We start from the raw sequence: 15189 nt of genomic DNA on the forward strand, positions 1-15189 counted from the left end.
CAGCAAGAAGGCTCACTAGGTAAGGTCCTTTACCTGAGTTGATTCCAATGTGGAGAAACCCGGCTCCGAAAGATGTCCTGACTTCTACATGTGTACTGTGGCTCATGAGTACTTGTACATGATATACATGCTCACATTCAGAGTTGCTCTTATAGAAAACTCAAGCACCAACATTGGTTCCAGGGGATCCTACATTCTGTTCTTTCCTTTGTGGACACTAGCATGTAAATAGTACATACACATACCATGTAGGCCCTCATACATATATGTAAATATAAATAAAAAGACTTCTGAATGGGAAAACTTATTTTAAACCCTGTTCTACTTTATTCAGAATTCATCTGTGCTAGGTTATCAACCTTATAATAGCTTTACCGGGTATAAAATGTGGAGTCCAATGATGAAAATCTAGTCTTTATTTTGATACCCTCTCCCCCAAATCAACAGTTTAATTTGTGAAGACTGCTGTACACCAACAGCAGACCAGGAACATTTGCCACTAGCCCCAAGGAGGCCGTGTGTGCTTTGAAGAGGTTGCTCCTACTTAATACTTATCTGATTTTCATTGCCACTTGGAGTCAAACAATGTGAATAATCAGTAATTACTTCTTTCTCTCAATTTTCCTTAATTTTATTAAATCACTCCTGGCAAATCCAGCAGTGGGAAAGTAATTATGCTAGAGTTGGGTAAATGAGGTAAAACCAGTCACATCTGGACCAGCTGTAGGCTTGAGTTACAAGGTACTGGTTCCTTTTAGTTGTAGTAACAAAAGCAGTCATTAAATTCTTGAGATTTAGACATGTCCTGTAAATAATCAGATTTGCTAAAACGGGACAGAGTCCAGGGGACATACTGCTAGGGTAAAAGCAGTATTAGCACTCAACAGGAAGTTCATGCAAAAAAGATGTTTTTAAAGGCAGGGTCTCACTTTGTAGTACTGGCTGGCCTGGAACTTGCTATGTAGACCAGGCTGCCTCCTGAGTGCTGGAATAAAAGGCGGACCACTACCCTCCTGACAGTTCAGGTGAATCTTTAAGTGACACACTTGCACTGAATCATCACTACAGTCATGGCCTTGGCTTGATCACATGTCATTCTTTTCTTGATCCGAATGCCTGTCAGTCCTTACCAGCAGTAGCAGCCACTGCTTGGTAAAACTTAGCCACGAAATCCGGCTCACTGACCTCCAGCTGCCTGACAAATTCATTGCGCTCCTGTTCAGCCCAACCTCGAAACCACTGATCCCAAAGACGTAGCTGACACTCAAAGATACAAGGTGGTCGGTTTGCCGCAGATACACTGAGCTGCTCCAGACCATCCAGCAGTGGCTGGAGCTTTCCGGGCACTGCCTTAGCTACCAGGTCTTGTAGAAAACGTTCCCGCTGGGGACCTGACCAACTGGCAAACCAGTGAAGAATACACTTCATCTCCTGGGAAGTGATGTAAGACATTGGAGGAGGGGACGAGCTGGCGATGTCATCAGGCACTGAAGGTAACACAGAAGGGAAGCAGGGTGGCACTGATGTGGAAGACGATTCCAGTGGCATCCTGAAACAAACAAAGCTCTGTTAAGACACTCTGGCAAGTGCAACCAAAAAATAACCTTATAAGCAATAAACCCTACAGCACCCAATTAGCATCCACCAATTCAATCTATAGGAAAAAACAACAGGACCCTTTCTTATGGTAGGACATTGTTATATATGTATAGCGCCAGACTGGCTGAGAATTTGGTCCTCCTTCAGCTTCTTGAATATTACAAATGCACTCACACCCAAAAGTAATAAGATCCTTTATTTTTATTTCTATACAGTTACCTTAGGGAAGCCACCCATGGATAACTGCCCTATTTCCTTTTCAACACCACTGACCTAAAGTCAGGTACGGTGGAATCTATAATTCCAGCGTGTAGAAAGCTGAGATGAGGGACTTCCAAGAATTAAAGGACAGCTTGGACTACATAGGTACAAAGTACGTTCCAGGCCAGTCTAGCCTACAGAGTGGGGGCCTATTTCTAAACAACAAACAACCACAAGCCAGGCATGGTGGCACACATGGCAGACCGGCTGAAGGCAGAAGTACCATGAGTTAAAAGATCAGTTACGTTGTTGTTCCAGGCCAGTCTGAGACTCTCAGTCAGAAAACAAACAAACAAACAAACAAAAACCCTACCTGACCACTGCTGCTTTGCTTTTGTTCCAGCACACTAACTTTTATTTACATTTATTTGATGTTGCACGCAGGAAGGTTTCGATATATCTTCTTTGTAGCCTCCTCTTATGGCTTAGGAAAAGCTCCATTCTAGTGAGGATAATTTCAATATGACAGCCAAGCCCACATGTGCATTTATCTGACTCTATTTTGGGTGTTTTGCTCTGGATACTGTCAGTGACCACAGAATCTGTATCAAAACCTGTAAGTTCAGTGTTTTCAAGCATGTACGGCAAAACTCAGCACTCTTCTGTGGCTACCAACCATGTCTAGACCTACTGCTTGTCAGCACACTTACTCTACTCTTACACTGCCTACAAATCACACACTGTTTCTTTAAAGGGACACCGTTTAAATATGGGGTGGCCTTTTAGGTACACACAGTCTTGATGGGTCTTGGCAAGTTCATAGGTGACAGACACCTGAACACCTTGGTTTGAATGATTTGGGGGTAGAGGTTTCTGCATCAAGAGAAATCACTTCACAGGCTACCTCGGGTCTTAGAAAAAAAATCTCAAATTCAAGATCCCCCTGCCTCAGCCTGGAAGTGTTGGTGTTACAGATTACAGGCATGCCCCCTACCCATAGTCTCTCTCCCCACATTCCCTCTAGTTTTACAGTCCATCTTGTGTAGCCTAGACTACACTAGTGTCACGGAGTGAAATGCCACCACACCACTTCTGTGACGCTAAAGACAGCTAAATGAGCATTCTACCAGTTCAACTATATCCCCACCTACTTCTTATGAATCATCTTAAAAACAACCAGCTGAAGGGCTAGGAAGACAATTGGTTGTTCAGCATTTAAATTCACTCTATGCTCTCCAGAGCACTCACATCAAGTGAAACCACCTGTAGCTTCAGCTCCTGAGCTGAACTATGAACTCTGTGAGACAAGCACATACCCATAGACAGACACATATATACATAAAATAAAAACAAACCAGACTGTGGTGGTGCATGCCCTTAATCCCAGCACTCGGGAGGCACGTACAGGCAGATATCTATTTCATAGCCAGCCTGGTCTACAGGATGAGTCCTAGGATAGCCAGGGCTACACAGAGAAACCCTGTCTTAAAAAAAACCAAACAAGCAAACAAATAGTAAAGACAAAGAAGCCATTGATGCCAGCCTGGGCAACACAGTAAGAACCGATCACGAACCTAAACAGAAAGCACACGTCTTGCTCATTCTGTGTCTCTAAAATTAATGTGTAGTTTTTAAAACGTTGGTACAAACCTAAATGCTGATTGTTCCACAGTTCCACACACAGTGTGTGTGGGGGTGGGGGGTGGAGGAAGACATGAGCCAAGAACCTTCTGTGGAATGTGTACACAGCCTCTGAAATCTGTCGAAAAATGTTTATGTTCTATGACACAGCCCCTTATTAAATTCTGTACCACACCAGTAAATTTTTGAGCAGGTTAAGTAAAGGTCTTGTCTCAGATAAGGTAATGGTTAGTAAATCTGAAGCCACACCATCAAGGTTCTGAAGAAAGTGCTTTTGCCTTCTTGACTTAACGAAAACCTTCAACTCTGTATGACCTAAATTTCTACTTCTGTTCCTACTTCTCCAAGTTGGAAGGTTTGTATTCACTAAGAAAAGAATTCCTAAACATCAGCTCTAAGTCCCGGTTCAGGGTAACTGCTAGTTTCAAAGTGGCCCTACGGGAGAAACGTCTCTTTTTCAGATAAAAGGAGTTCTTAACCCAGGGTCTTGCAACATGGATTCCACAGTATACTTAAACTCGATGTCATTAATAAGTTCACTGTCTGGGATCACGATGCTACCTTCTCCCACGCTTGGAAGCCGTAGGTTTCTTATTCCTTAGCCACACAGGACAAAGTATTTCTTAGACCGAGTGGCCAGGATATAGTGGATAGAGATTTCGCCAGGAATCAGAAGGGTTCCCCAAAAGAAAACCTGCAGACACCAAGTCTTATCTGGCCTAGGAGAAGTTTCTTTTCCTCTTACCTCCCTTTTCCCCCTTGGAGGGCGCCCAGAGATCACAAGAATCCTTAAGCTCCTGCTCCAACTCCCCAAGCCTCTTCCATGTTTCCTGAAAACCCTGAGCACAGCCAGCCCCAGTAACCCACGCACTTCCGGTCCGGAACCAGCCCCAAATACCCAAGTGCCCCAGCGCCTCAGCCCCCAAGTCCGGAAAGAGCCGAATATCTCCGATTATGGGTATGCCAGATTCGAGGGCTTCCGAATAGATTCGATTCAAAGCCTCGGCAAGACGAAAACAAACGAACCTGAAAGCAAAATGGGAGGGGCCGGCCACTAGGCAGATGGAAAAAGCCGATTGGTACCGAAGTGGGGACGGAAACGACCGAACAGTTCCGGAGGAACCCGGGGAATTCTGAGCGGTAATAGAGGGGTAGACTATGGCAGTGGGCGGGGCCAATTCGGTACGTTCGAAGGGCGTTGGCGGAAATTACCGAAGATGCCCGAAGCCGTCGGGACGGACCCGAGTACCTCACGCAAGATGGCGGAGCTGGAGGAGGTGACTCTGGACGGGAAGCCTCTTCAGGCTCTGCGGGTGACCGACCTGAAGGCCGCACTGGAGCAGCGAGGCCTAGCCAAGAGCGGGCAGAAGAGTGCCCTGGTCAAGCGGCTCAAAGGGGTGAGAAGTCAGCGTTGCCGAGGTGTCGGAGGGGAGCGGACCTGGTAGAGACGAGTCTCCGCCGCGGCGCAGGCGCAGTGTCCGGGCTCGGCGCGAGCTCTCTCAGGCCGCCAGCGCGAGCCTGCAGATCCACGCGCACGGTGGTTGGTGTGGCTGGCGCTGGAATAGAGATAACGCCGGTTCCCGCCTTAACGGCAGCGGCGCGAGCCCAAAATGGGAGGGTGCGCGCTACTCTCCCGGAGTGTCTTAAGCTCCTTCCTTCTTCCCCCACCCCCTCCTTGTTTGTGTCTGTGTTTTCGGCGCATGCGCTGCAGAAGGAGTTAAATCCCTATACAACCACCGGTGTGGCTGGCCTTAAGGGGGCGAGCAGGGCTGGGTCCGAGTTAGGGATACAGTTGGGCGGATTGGGTTGGTGTCTGTGTCTGCCGTAGTACATTTGGGATAGGGTAAAAAATGTCCGCTTCACTAGATTAAGACCTTAGTTGAAGGGAAACCTTGATAGAAGGACTTGGTGAGAGACGAGTGTCTAATTTATAGGGAATCGAGAAGCAGTCTGGATAAGAATTTGGTGAATACTGGTGCGAGAGGTGAGGCAGATACTTTAGGCTAGGGATTTTGTATCGGTTTGAGTAGTGAGAATGAGCTTGTGAGGTATACGTACTGTGTATCGGTTTGTTGTAAACGGAGGGAAAGGTGAGATGGACTAGAGTAATTAGAGTTCTTTAGGGTACGTGGTTCATAATACTGATGGGGACTCGGTCAGTTCGGGGCTTTGAGTTGACAGACCGTTGTTTATCCCGAAGCTGACAGTTTGGGGGTGGGTGTGGATTAGGACAGACCACAGGTAACAAGGTCCGTGGTTAGTTTCTCCGTGAAATTTTTAGTACATTTGATTTGTCTGGGTGTCACACTGATGGAAATTGTGCAAGTTCACTTAAGTAGTTCTAGAAAACTAATCGAATAATAATCAAATTAGCAGTCTCGTGTTGCTTTCATGTAATTTGAAACTTGTTTGAGTACTTGGAGTTTTTTTTTTTTTTTTTTTTTTTTTTTTTTTTTTTTTGCCTATATTACCAGATTTAGAAGTGGCTCTGGAGACAATAATAGGGGTTCTAGGTCTGATTCAGTCACCTTTGCTGATCTTCGTGACACAGCCAGGTCACAGATTGTTTGTGTGCTTGTATTTTACATCTGTATATTTGGGAGCAGTAACCATGGCTACCTTTAAGAGACTTACAAAGAGGAATGAGAACTGTATTAATGAAAGGCTTTTAGGCTCTGTGAAAGGAATGTATAAGTATATATCCAAGTGATTTAGTGAAAGGCTGTGAAAGAGATAGAGGTCTGGATTGCTTTTTGTCCCCCTCCTGGTTTCTGATTTTTGCTCTTCTTTATACTAGGCTCTAATGCTAGAAAATTTACAAAAACACTCAACACCCCATGCTGCCTTCCAGCCAAATTCTCAGGTAAGAAAAAAGGTTTGTTTAGATAGAAGGGGCTATTTGGAGAAAATGGTAAATGAGAGAACTTAGTGGTGTCTTTCATGTTTATCAGAAGCAGTATTTTCTTAAATTATTTTTATTGCAGGTGATCTCATACTAGACAGTTGCTGGTTGTGTGTGTGTTTAAAGGTTTATTTTTATTTCATGTGTATGGATGATTTGCTTCCAATGGGTGCCCACAGAGGCCAGGAGAGGCTGTCAAATCCTCTGGAACTAGAGTTACAGACAGCTGTGAGCCACCATATGGGTGCTGATTTGAACCTGGGTCCTCTATAAAAGCAGCCAGTGCTCTTAACCATTGAGCTGTGTCTCTAGCCCTCAGACAGTTGAATTTTAATCAACTTTAATTTTGCATAAAGACCTGGAGTTTTTAAAAAAATGAAAAGAAAAATACACACACACATCAAAGGAGTTCTGGGTGGATTTTGAATTCTTGGAGTGGAGTGTGTCAGAGGTACAACTTTGATAAGTGTGCTACAAGAATCTGAAGTGACTTTCCATCAGTTTGGGGAAAATACTTTTTCATCAAGAACTCTTTTATTGATATTTACTTTAAAGAGTTTGATAGTGCATTAATAACCCCCTATTTCTAAGACTAACTGCTTAACTATCTGTAGTTACTCTTAAACATCCTTAAAACAGTGATTACGTAGGGCAAGGTACTTAACACTTGGAGGCCTTTGTTTCTTTACCTGTAATAGGGAAAGTAGTTTGACTCAGTTCATGGTTTTATAACTGCTCTGCTGGGGTGTCTTAAGGAAAAAAGTTTCTGCATAAATGTTTTTTGTTGTCGTGTTATGGGGTTGAAGCCCTTGTAGCCATGGTGGCTTAGCATAGTGTAAGCTATGCTATCTTCAGACTCGGCAATCCCTCTGCACAGGTTCCCTAGTGCTGGTATACTGGACTTGGGCTCCATCCCCCAAGTTTCTACAGATGTTTGTTTTGAAGACATTATTATATAGTTAAAAACAAATACAAGTTTCTAGACTATGTATTCTTGTAGGGTGCTTTTCAACTTTTAAACTCTTCATTTAATGTGTCACACACTTAAAAGAAAATGCATTGGTGTGTGGGTCCAGGATAGTGGAAAATGTGCTTTGCTGTTCCCTTGATAACCTGATTAAATTCTGAGGCCATCATCTAGTCAGCTTTGGGAGGTTACACAGCACTAAAACTACCTAAGGGGCTGGAGAGCTAACTCCGTAGTCGAGTGCTTGATGCTCAGTGATTCAAACTAGAGCTCAGGATCCCCGCGCCTATATCAGGTGGCTCACAGACATCTGTAGCTCTAGTTCCAAGGGTCCAGAGTCCCCTCCTTCCAAGAACATGGTTAAGCACACAAACATGCATATACTCACAGGTGCATGTAAAAACACACATAAATGAAGCTGAGATGACTCAGTAGTTAAGAATACTTGTTTTTATGAAGGTTGCTCTTTATAGAGGACCCAGGTTTCGTTCCGAGCACCCACATGGTGGCTCACAGACATCCATAACTCAAGTTCCAGGGTGTCCTGTATTGTCTTCTGCTTTGGACATCAAGCACACACATGTTCATCCAGTTAGAATACTCATGCATGTAAAATAATAATCTTTAAAAAGCAATTCAGAAAAAAACTACTTAAAATATTCAATTCACAATTGTATTTTGGATTATATTTTAGACTTTGAAGTTTTTCTTGTATTAACAAAGGTTTTGCAGCAGATACACTGTTTTCTCATACTTAAAATCTACATTTCATCTGTGGCCATTGGGTACTAAGGGACTTACAGTGAGTGAAATAAGTATTTACTGTTAGAGAATATGACAGAAACATAGGAAATATTGGATTGACTTCATTTCTGAAGGTCTATAAGTTGTAAGGACTTGAGAGTTTGTGAGGAGAAAGCTGAAGGACAAGGAATGCTGTGTCCACACTACAGAAAGACAAATAGAGGACAAGGGTAACCCTGGGCCGGGGGCCTGGCTAGCTGGCTGGATTTTTTAAAAAAGATTTATTTTGCTCTCTTGTTCTCTTGCACTCTTGCAGCCTTGCTCTCTTCCCCTCCTTTTTTTCCCCTTTCCTTCCCCGTCTCTCCACGTGCTCATGGCCAGCCTCTACTCTTCTCTCTCTGCTACTACTACCCTCTTAACTCTCCCATGACCTGAATAAACTCTATTCTGTACTTTAAAAAAAAAAAAAAAGATTCATTTATTATATGTAAGTACACTGTAGCTGTCTTCAGACACACCAGAAGAGGGTATCAGATCTCATACAGATGGTTGTGAGCCACCATGTGGTTGCTGGGATTTGAACTCAGGACCTTTGGAAGAGCAGTTAGTGCTCTTAACCACTGAGCCATCTCTCCACCCTGGCTTGCTTTTTTTAAGTTTGTTATTTTTGTTTTTGAAACAGTCTCTCAGCATAACCCTGGCTGGCCTGGAATTCCTGCCTCTGCCTCTCTAGTGCTGGGATTTAAGGCACAGGCCATAACACCTGACATGCTGGGGGTTTCTTTTTACTCAAAAAAATCCCAAAACGGTGGTTGGTTGGTTGGTTGGTTAGTTGGTTTGGAGGTTTTGAGCCAGGGATTTAACTGTGTAGCCCAGGCTGGACTCAAACTTATGGCAGTTTTCTAGCCTCAGCTTCTCTGGTGATGTGACTGCAAGCATAAGCCATTGCATGCCCTTTCTGTGGTTTACTTTGTATATTTTTTAATGGAAGTGGAGTTACAAGTCTCTTAAGTATTTATGTATATTTCTTTCCTTGGTCTCTTGATTTCCTATATTTAAATACTATTTTTATATTTCTATTTTACACATATAAATGTTATGCCTGCAATTGTGTATATGCATCATGTTCATGCCAGGTGCCCTCGGGTCAGAAGCAGACATTGGATACCTGGAACTGTAGTTAACAGATGATTGTGAGCTACTACATGCTGCGTGCTGGGACTCAAACCCACAACCTCCATAAGAGCGAGCAGCTGGTGCTCTAACCACCGAGCTGTCTCTCCAGCCTGCACTTGAACCTTTGAGATCCATGACAAAACATTTTCCTGGGCTGGTGGAGCTTGGTCTTTGGGGAACTAGTACTTTCTTCTTCACAGGTTTACTTATTTTATTTTTTAAAATTTGTTTCAGGTTTATCTATTGTTTGTGTGAGTGTTTTACTTGTATGTGTGCATGTGCACTGTGTCATATGTCAATGCCTGGTGCCTACAGGGGTCAGAAGAGAGGGCCAGAAGCCCTGAAACTAGAGTTAGGTTATGAGCTTTTACGCAGATTCTGGGAACCAACCCTGGGTCTTCTGCAAGGGCAAGAAGACCTTTTATCTGCTGATTTATCTCTCTAGCACTTATCTTTATTTTTTTGAGATAGGAATTTACTATGTAGCTCTGGATAGTCTGGAACTCACTGTGTAGACCAGACTGACCCAGAACTCACAGAGATCTGGCTGCTTCTGCCTCTCTAGTGCTGAGATTAAAGATACACACCATGTCAACTCTTCTCAGTTTTGAGGAAAACAGTACGTTAATTTTAGTAAATAATAATAATAATATTAATTTAAATGAAAAGACATAATTCAGCCTGAGGATATAACTTACCAGTACACGTCTAAGTATAATTTCTTAATATCGCATGCACACTCACGCACATACACAACACGCACAGGTAGGGGTGATGATATGACACGGGACAGGGTCCATTGTGGTAGCACACATATACTCAAACTAGGGTGCTGATGCCAAAGGATTGCAACTTTGAAGTCAGCCTAGACTACGTAGGGCACCTTTTCTCCAGAAAACACAAGCCCTAGAATTCTTAATTCTTTTCAGGTTACTTGTATATTAATTTTGGACTGAATGTTTTGGATAAAATATTAATATAATTTCTCATTTTTGCCATAGAGCTGTGTTGATTCTGATCTTTAATGTAGGAACATCTTAGAAAAAGCCTTCAGCCGGGCAGTGGTAGTACACACCTTTATTCCCAGCACTTGAGATGCAGATGACAGCAGATCTCTAGAGTTTGAGGCCAGTCCAGCCTACAGAGCTAATTCAGGGCTACACAGAGAAACTGTGTCTTGAAAAGTCTTAAAAAACAAAGACAGACAAACAGAAAGAAAGAACCTTCCAAGAGTTGTATTTCTTGGGTCAAGATACATGGAGTAGACTTGCTCCGTGGAATTTCTTTCTTTCCTTGGTATGCTTTCTTAGACTGTTTTCTTTTTATAATCTCTAACTAAAGAGTAAAATCTTATATGTTTAGAAACTATCAGATTTTATTGTTTAAATTCATGTTTCTTTATAAGGTAATTTATCTTTTTTGCTTTTACAAAAATGTAGTTATTTTTAATTTAACTTTATTTTATTTTGGGTTTCTTTTTCTTTTTTTGAAGTATTATTTATTATTTTATTTATCTGAGTACATTGTTGCTGACACACCAGCATTGTATTCTATTACAGATGGTTGTGAGCCACCATGTGGTTGATGGGAATTGAACTCTGGACCTCTGAACGAACAGTCAGTGCTCTTCACCGCTAAGCCATCTCTCCAGCCCTATTTTTGTGTTTCTCAAGGAAGGGTTTCTCTGTGTAGCCCTGGCTGTCCTTGAATCTCTGTAGACCAGGCTGGCCTCGAACTCAGAGATCTGCCTGCCTCTGCCTCCTGAGTGCTGGGATCAAAAGTGTGTGTGCCACCACCACATAGCTTCATTTTAAAATTTTTTAAAGGAACAAAGTTTTTAATAACTTATTTTTCTGTTTTATGTGCATTGGTGTTTTGCCTTGCATGTGTGTCTGTCTGTGTGAGGATATTGGATCCCCTGGGACCTGAGGAATTACAGACCTTCCCAGGTCCTCTAGAAGAGCAACTGGAGGCTCTTAACCACGGGCCCATCTCTCCAGCGCTCATAATTATTTTTAAAACATTTTAACATACAAACTTAAATTTGTGATAGGCATTTCTAAAGCATTGTTTTAAGGGGGCTTGGGCTAGAGCAGTGGCTTCATAGTTAAAGAGCACTGGCTGCTCTTCCAGTAGACCCAGGTTTGATTCTCAGAACCCAGTGCTTTACATTTACATAGACACACATGCAGCCAAAACACCCAATGCACATAAATAAATTTTAAAAAAAGAAAGCTTTTATTAATTTAATTAAAAAGAAAACTTAATTACAAAGAACTTTTGAATAAAAACATTATGTGGCTAAATTAACCAGACCCAAAGTATGTGCATCACCTTGAGCTTCTCAATAGTTAGAATCACCATTCTGACGCTAAGGAGCATCACGCTGGGTTTTATTCTTGGACTGTGTGAGTGTATTTTTATGTACATATCCATGACAAAAACAAAATAATGAAACTAACAATCTGTGACAGGGTTAAAACTAGAAAATGAGCTTTGCATCTTATTTCATGACTCAGGTATCCATTACCTGCGTTCAGACCTTTCTGATCACCTAGACTTCCTCATCCTATTTTGTCTGTACAGATTGGGGAGGAAATGAGCCAGAACAGTTTCATAAAGCAGTATCTGGAAAAGCAGCAGGAGCTACTTAGGCAGCGCCTAGAACGGGAAGCTCGAGAGGCTGCAGAACTTGAAGGTAAGCCTGAACTGTCACTTCTAACAAGGTTTTCGATTTAATTTCTGTCACCAAGTAGATGAGTCGCAGGAATAGGTCAGGTGAGACTAGGTCAGGTAAAACTGCTGCTCATTTGCTTTCCGTCCTCTGTGAAGCCAGATGAGTTACAGTTTAACTTTGTCAGGAAGAGAGACATGTTCAGTCTGAGTCTGAGAAGAGGAGTTAGAAATAAGTCATGGCACCCTTTAGACGAAGGAGAGCTTAGGTCCCGGTAGGCTTTTTCTTTCATGGTATATATCTCTGTGTCTAGAACTGTGCCTGCCATCCTTTACCTTCTATGGAATTCCCACATGCTGAGCCCCTCACTCCCTCCCTGCCCCGACCCAATGTGTACTTTGCAGAAGCTTCAGCTGAGTCGGAGGACGAGATGACCCATCCTGAGGGAGTGGCTTCCCTGCTGCCTCCTGACTTTGAGAGCAGCCTGGACAGACCAGAGCTGGAGCTCAGCACACATTCACCTCGTACGTATCTCCCTCCCCACTGCGCTGTTTGTCAAGCCTGCGTAGTTGGTGGGGGAGGTAGTGATGCCTCCTTTCATGCTAAGCCTCCATGAAAGTCTGAGGAGAATTCTGTGAAACTGATATTTGGCGTCTGATTTTAGAGAAAGTTTGTCCTCTTTGAAATGTGGTTTTGCTTACATGTTAATGGCTCGGTGTCTTGAGTCACTGATTTCTCTATACTTCTTCAGCTGTTTATATCTGACTTTAGCAACAATCACAACTTATTTTCATCTACTTGTTGTATGTATATGTCTAGTCACCAAAACTCCCATATTTGACATGTACTGTTTTATTATTCGATAATTTTAACGTGTTTTGTGTATATGATGCATGTGTGGCTGCATGGCAAAGAAGAGCATCAGATCCCATGACAGATGGTTGTGAGCCACCACATAGTTGCCGGGAATTGAACTCAGAACCTCTGCAAGAGCAGCTAGTGCTCTTATCCACTGAACCATCTCTCCAACCCTCAACAAATTTTTACTATATGCCTGGTGTATACCAGGTATGTGCTAGACCCCAGAATATACCAGAGAAAAAGATGTCTGCCATAAGGAAATTGACAGTCTAGTAAGTAAATGTACACTTGATAAAATCATGTAATTATAGTCATGCTAGTATTGTTAAAGACAATGCAGAATTTTGTAAACATAAAGAGCTCTATATAATTGGTTCAAACAAGACTAATTTTTTTTCACATTATAGAAACATTAGATGCCTAATTTTCCATAGCATCTCGTGTAAAAGGCTATAAATACAGCCTTTGTCATTTGAAAATAATATAATTTTATTTTGCTTGTTTGGCTATCCTGAATCACACTAATATAGACTAGGTTGGCCTTAAACACAGAGATCCACCTGCCTCAGCCTCCTCAGTGCTGTGATTAAAAGCATGTGCCACTCACACAGCAAAAAGGAGGATTTTCAGGGCATTGTGTATGCATGAGAGCGGGCATTAGGTAGATGTTGTGAGGCAGTGTATAAATGAACAAATAGTTTCAATTGTTAATACTGTTAGTGCTTATCAGAAATGACACGCTCCATATTTAATACTTTTAGAATATATGTGTTTTCAATTCTTTTGATTAGCATAGAATTCCTAGAAAAGGTTAGTTTTTGGAGTTACTTACTGGAGAGAGAGAAATTATATGTAAGGTTAAAAGACAATGAAGAACTTTTGAGGCTAATTTTAAGGTCTTAGATTAGTTTTATATTTCCTGATCCTAGTCTGAGTCCCTGAGGGAAATTTTTGAAAATCTGTTTGTTTTTATTTTTATTGTGTGTGTGAGTGGTGTTTTGCCTGTGTACATAGACATGCATTACAGATATGTCTGGTGCCAGGGGACTCATAAGAGGGTACTAGATGCCCTGGAATGGGAGTGATAGGTAGTTGTGAACTGACATATGGGTGTGAGGAACTGAAAATGGATCCTCTGCAAGAGCAGTAAATGTTCTTAACCATTGAGCTACCACCATCTTCTTTTTGATTTTTTTTTTTTGAGACAAGAGTCTCATATAGTCTAGTCTGGCTTCCAGTTTACTAAGGAACCAGGAATTATCTTAAACTACTGATCCTCTTGCCTTAGCCTCCCAATTTGTAAATTATGATATGCTCCATCATACCCTACTTTATTCAGTGCTAGATCAAACCCAGGGCCTTGCTCATGTTAGGCAAGTGCTCTGTCCCTTTGGGTTTTATTATCTGGGTGTTTTGCCTTTATGTGTGTCTGTGTACAACCTGGTTCCTGGTGTCCTTAAGAACAAAAGTTGTCTGATCCCCTTGAACTGAAGTTCCAGATGGTTGTGAGTCACCATGTAGGTACCAGGAATTGAGCTCAGTTCCTCTGGAAGATGAGCCAGTGCTCCTAACAACTGAGTCATCTTTCTAGCACACCTCCCCTTGCTACATTTATTTTGAAGAGGGAGGGGTGTGGAGAGAGAACATACATAGCATAACATGTATGTATGGCTGTCAGAGGACAACTCTCTCCTACCATGTGGATCCTGGAAATTGAACTCCAGTCATCAGTCTTAGTTTGTCATACTACCTTTATCCACTTCAGCCATCTTGCTGGCTACAGGCATGCCTTTTTACTCTGTGTGTGTGTGTGTGTGTGTGTGTGTGTGTGTGTGTGTGTGTGTGTGTGTGTGTGTTTTGCCAGCCCCCCTGGAAACATCAATGTTAACACTGACAGCTTGAGAATGATTGAAGAGCTCTTCAGGGACCTCTCTTCTCCCCAAATAGGGAAGGGGTAGGACGCTCCCTTGGTCCCTCTGCAGAGACTCTGCTTTCCCAGATTGGAAAGCCAGGAAGAAAGAGAAGGCGCTCTGTTATAGATGAATTACCGTCATTCTCAAATAAATGTCAAGAGACTATGTATTCAACTCCTGCTATATACATATCTTATTGGAGTATATGGGGCTTTAGCACATGTATTGTCTGTTGATGAAAAGAATAATTGCACATAAAACTTCAAAAATAGTAGATAGTACATGACACAAATGATATATGTACATACTGTAGGATTATTTTTTAAGATTTTTACTTTTTATTTTTAATTATGTATTTGTGTGGGTCTGTTCACAGGAGTGCATTGGATCCCTGGAGCTGGAATTACAGGTGTCTGAGCCACCTAACATGTATTCTGGGGACCAAACTAGGGTCCTTGGGAAGAGTGGCACATGATCTTAGCCACTGAGCCATCTCCTTAGCCCTCTACCA

General features: G+C 42.3%; 2 protein-coding genes across 12 annotated transcripts in view; one reads left to right on the plus strand and one right to left on the minus strand.

The window, feature by feature from the left end:
* Positions 1-419: 419 nt before the first annotated feature.
* On the minus strand, positions 420-5096 carry LOC308428156 (uncharacterized protein C14orf119 homolog). 6 transcript variants are annotated; one of them, XM_080926488.1, is made up of 3 exons: positions 4654-4869; positions 3451-3559; positions 420-1549 (listed from the first exon to the last, which is right to left on the minus strand). In XM_080926488.1, the coding sequence occupies exon 3, from the start codon at positions 1546-1548 to the stop codon at positions 1120-1122; it is 429 nt and encodes a 142-aa protein (XP_080782614.1). In that variant the 5' UTR covers position 1549; positions 3451-3559; positions 4654-4869; the 3' UTR covers positions 420-1119. The 6 variants fall into 6 exon arrangements, with proteins under 6 accessions (XP_080782614.1, XP_080782613.1, XP_080782612.1 ...); XM_080926487.1 differs by lacking the exon at positions 4654-4869 and adding an exon at positions 4187-4316; XM_080926486.1 differs by lacking the exons at positions 3451-3559; positions 4654-4869 and adding an exon at positions 4880-5096.
* The window catches only part of ACIN1 (apoptotic chromatin condensation inducer 1), a 43243-nt gene continuing 32707 nt past the window's right edge, over positions 4654-15189 (plus strand). For 3 of the 6 annotated variants that reach the window (XM_080926480.1, XM_080926481.1, XM_080926482.1), the window contains exons 1-4: positions 4654-4838; positions 6239-6304; positions 11817-11928; positions 12309-12428. In XM_080926480.1, coding sequence (XP_080782606.1) covers positions 4659-4838; positions 6239-6304; positions 11817-11928; positions 12309-12428 — 478 coding nt within the window. In that variant the 5' untranslated portion in view covers positions 4654-4658. The remainder of the gene's footprint in view (positions 4839-6238; positions 6305-11816; positions 11929-12308; positions 12429-15189) is intronic. The other 3 variants (XM_080926479.1, XM_080926478.1, XM_080926483.1) reach the window with 2 other exon arrangements.

This window comes from Micromys minutus, assembly GCF_963924665.1.
Source record: "Micromys minutus genome assembly, chromosome: 12".
In the NCBI taxonomy this organism is placed as follows: Eukaryota; Metazoa; Chordata; class Mammalia; order Rodentia; family Muridae; genus Micromys; species Micromys minutus.

Bases quoted from the DNA above. Each gene is read 5' to 3' on its own strand.
- LOC308428156 (XM_080926486.1), bottom strand. From the start codon at position 1,548: ATGCCACTGGAATCGTCTTCCACATCAGTGCCACCCTGCTTCCCTTCT.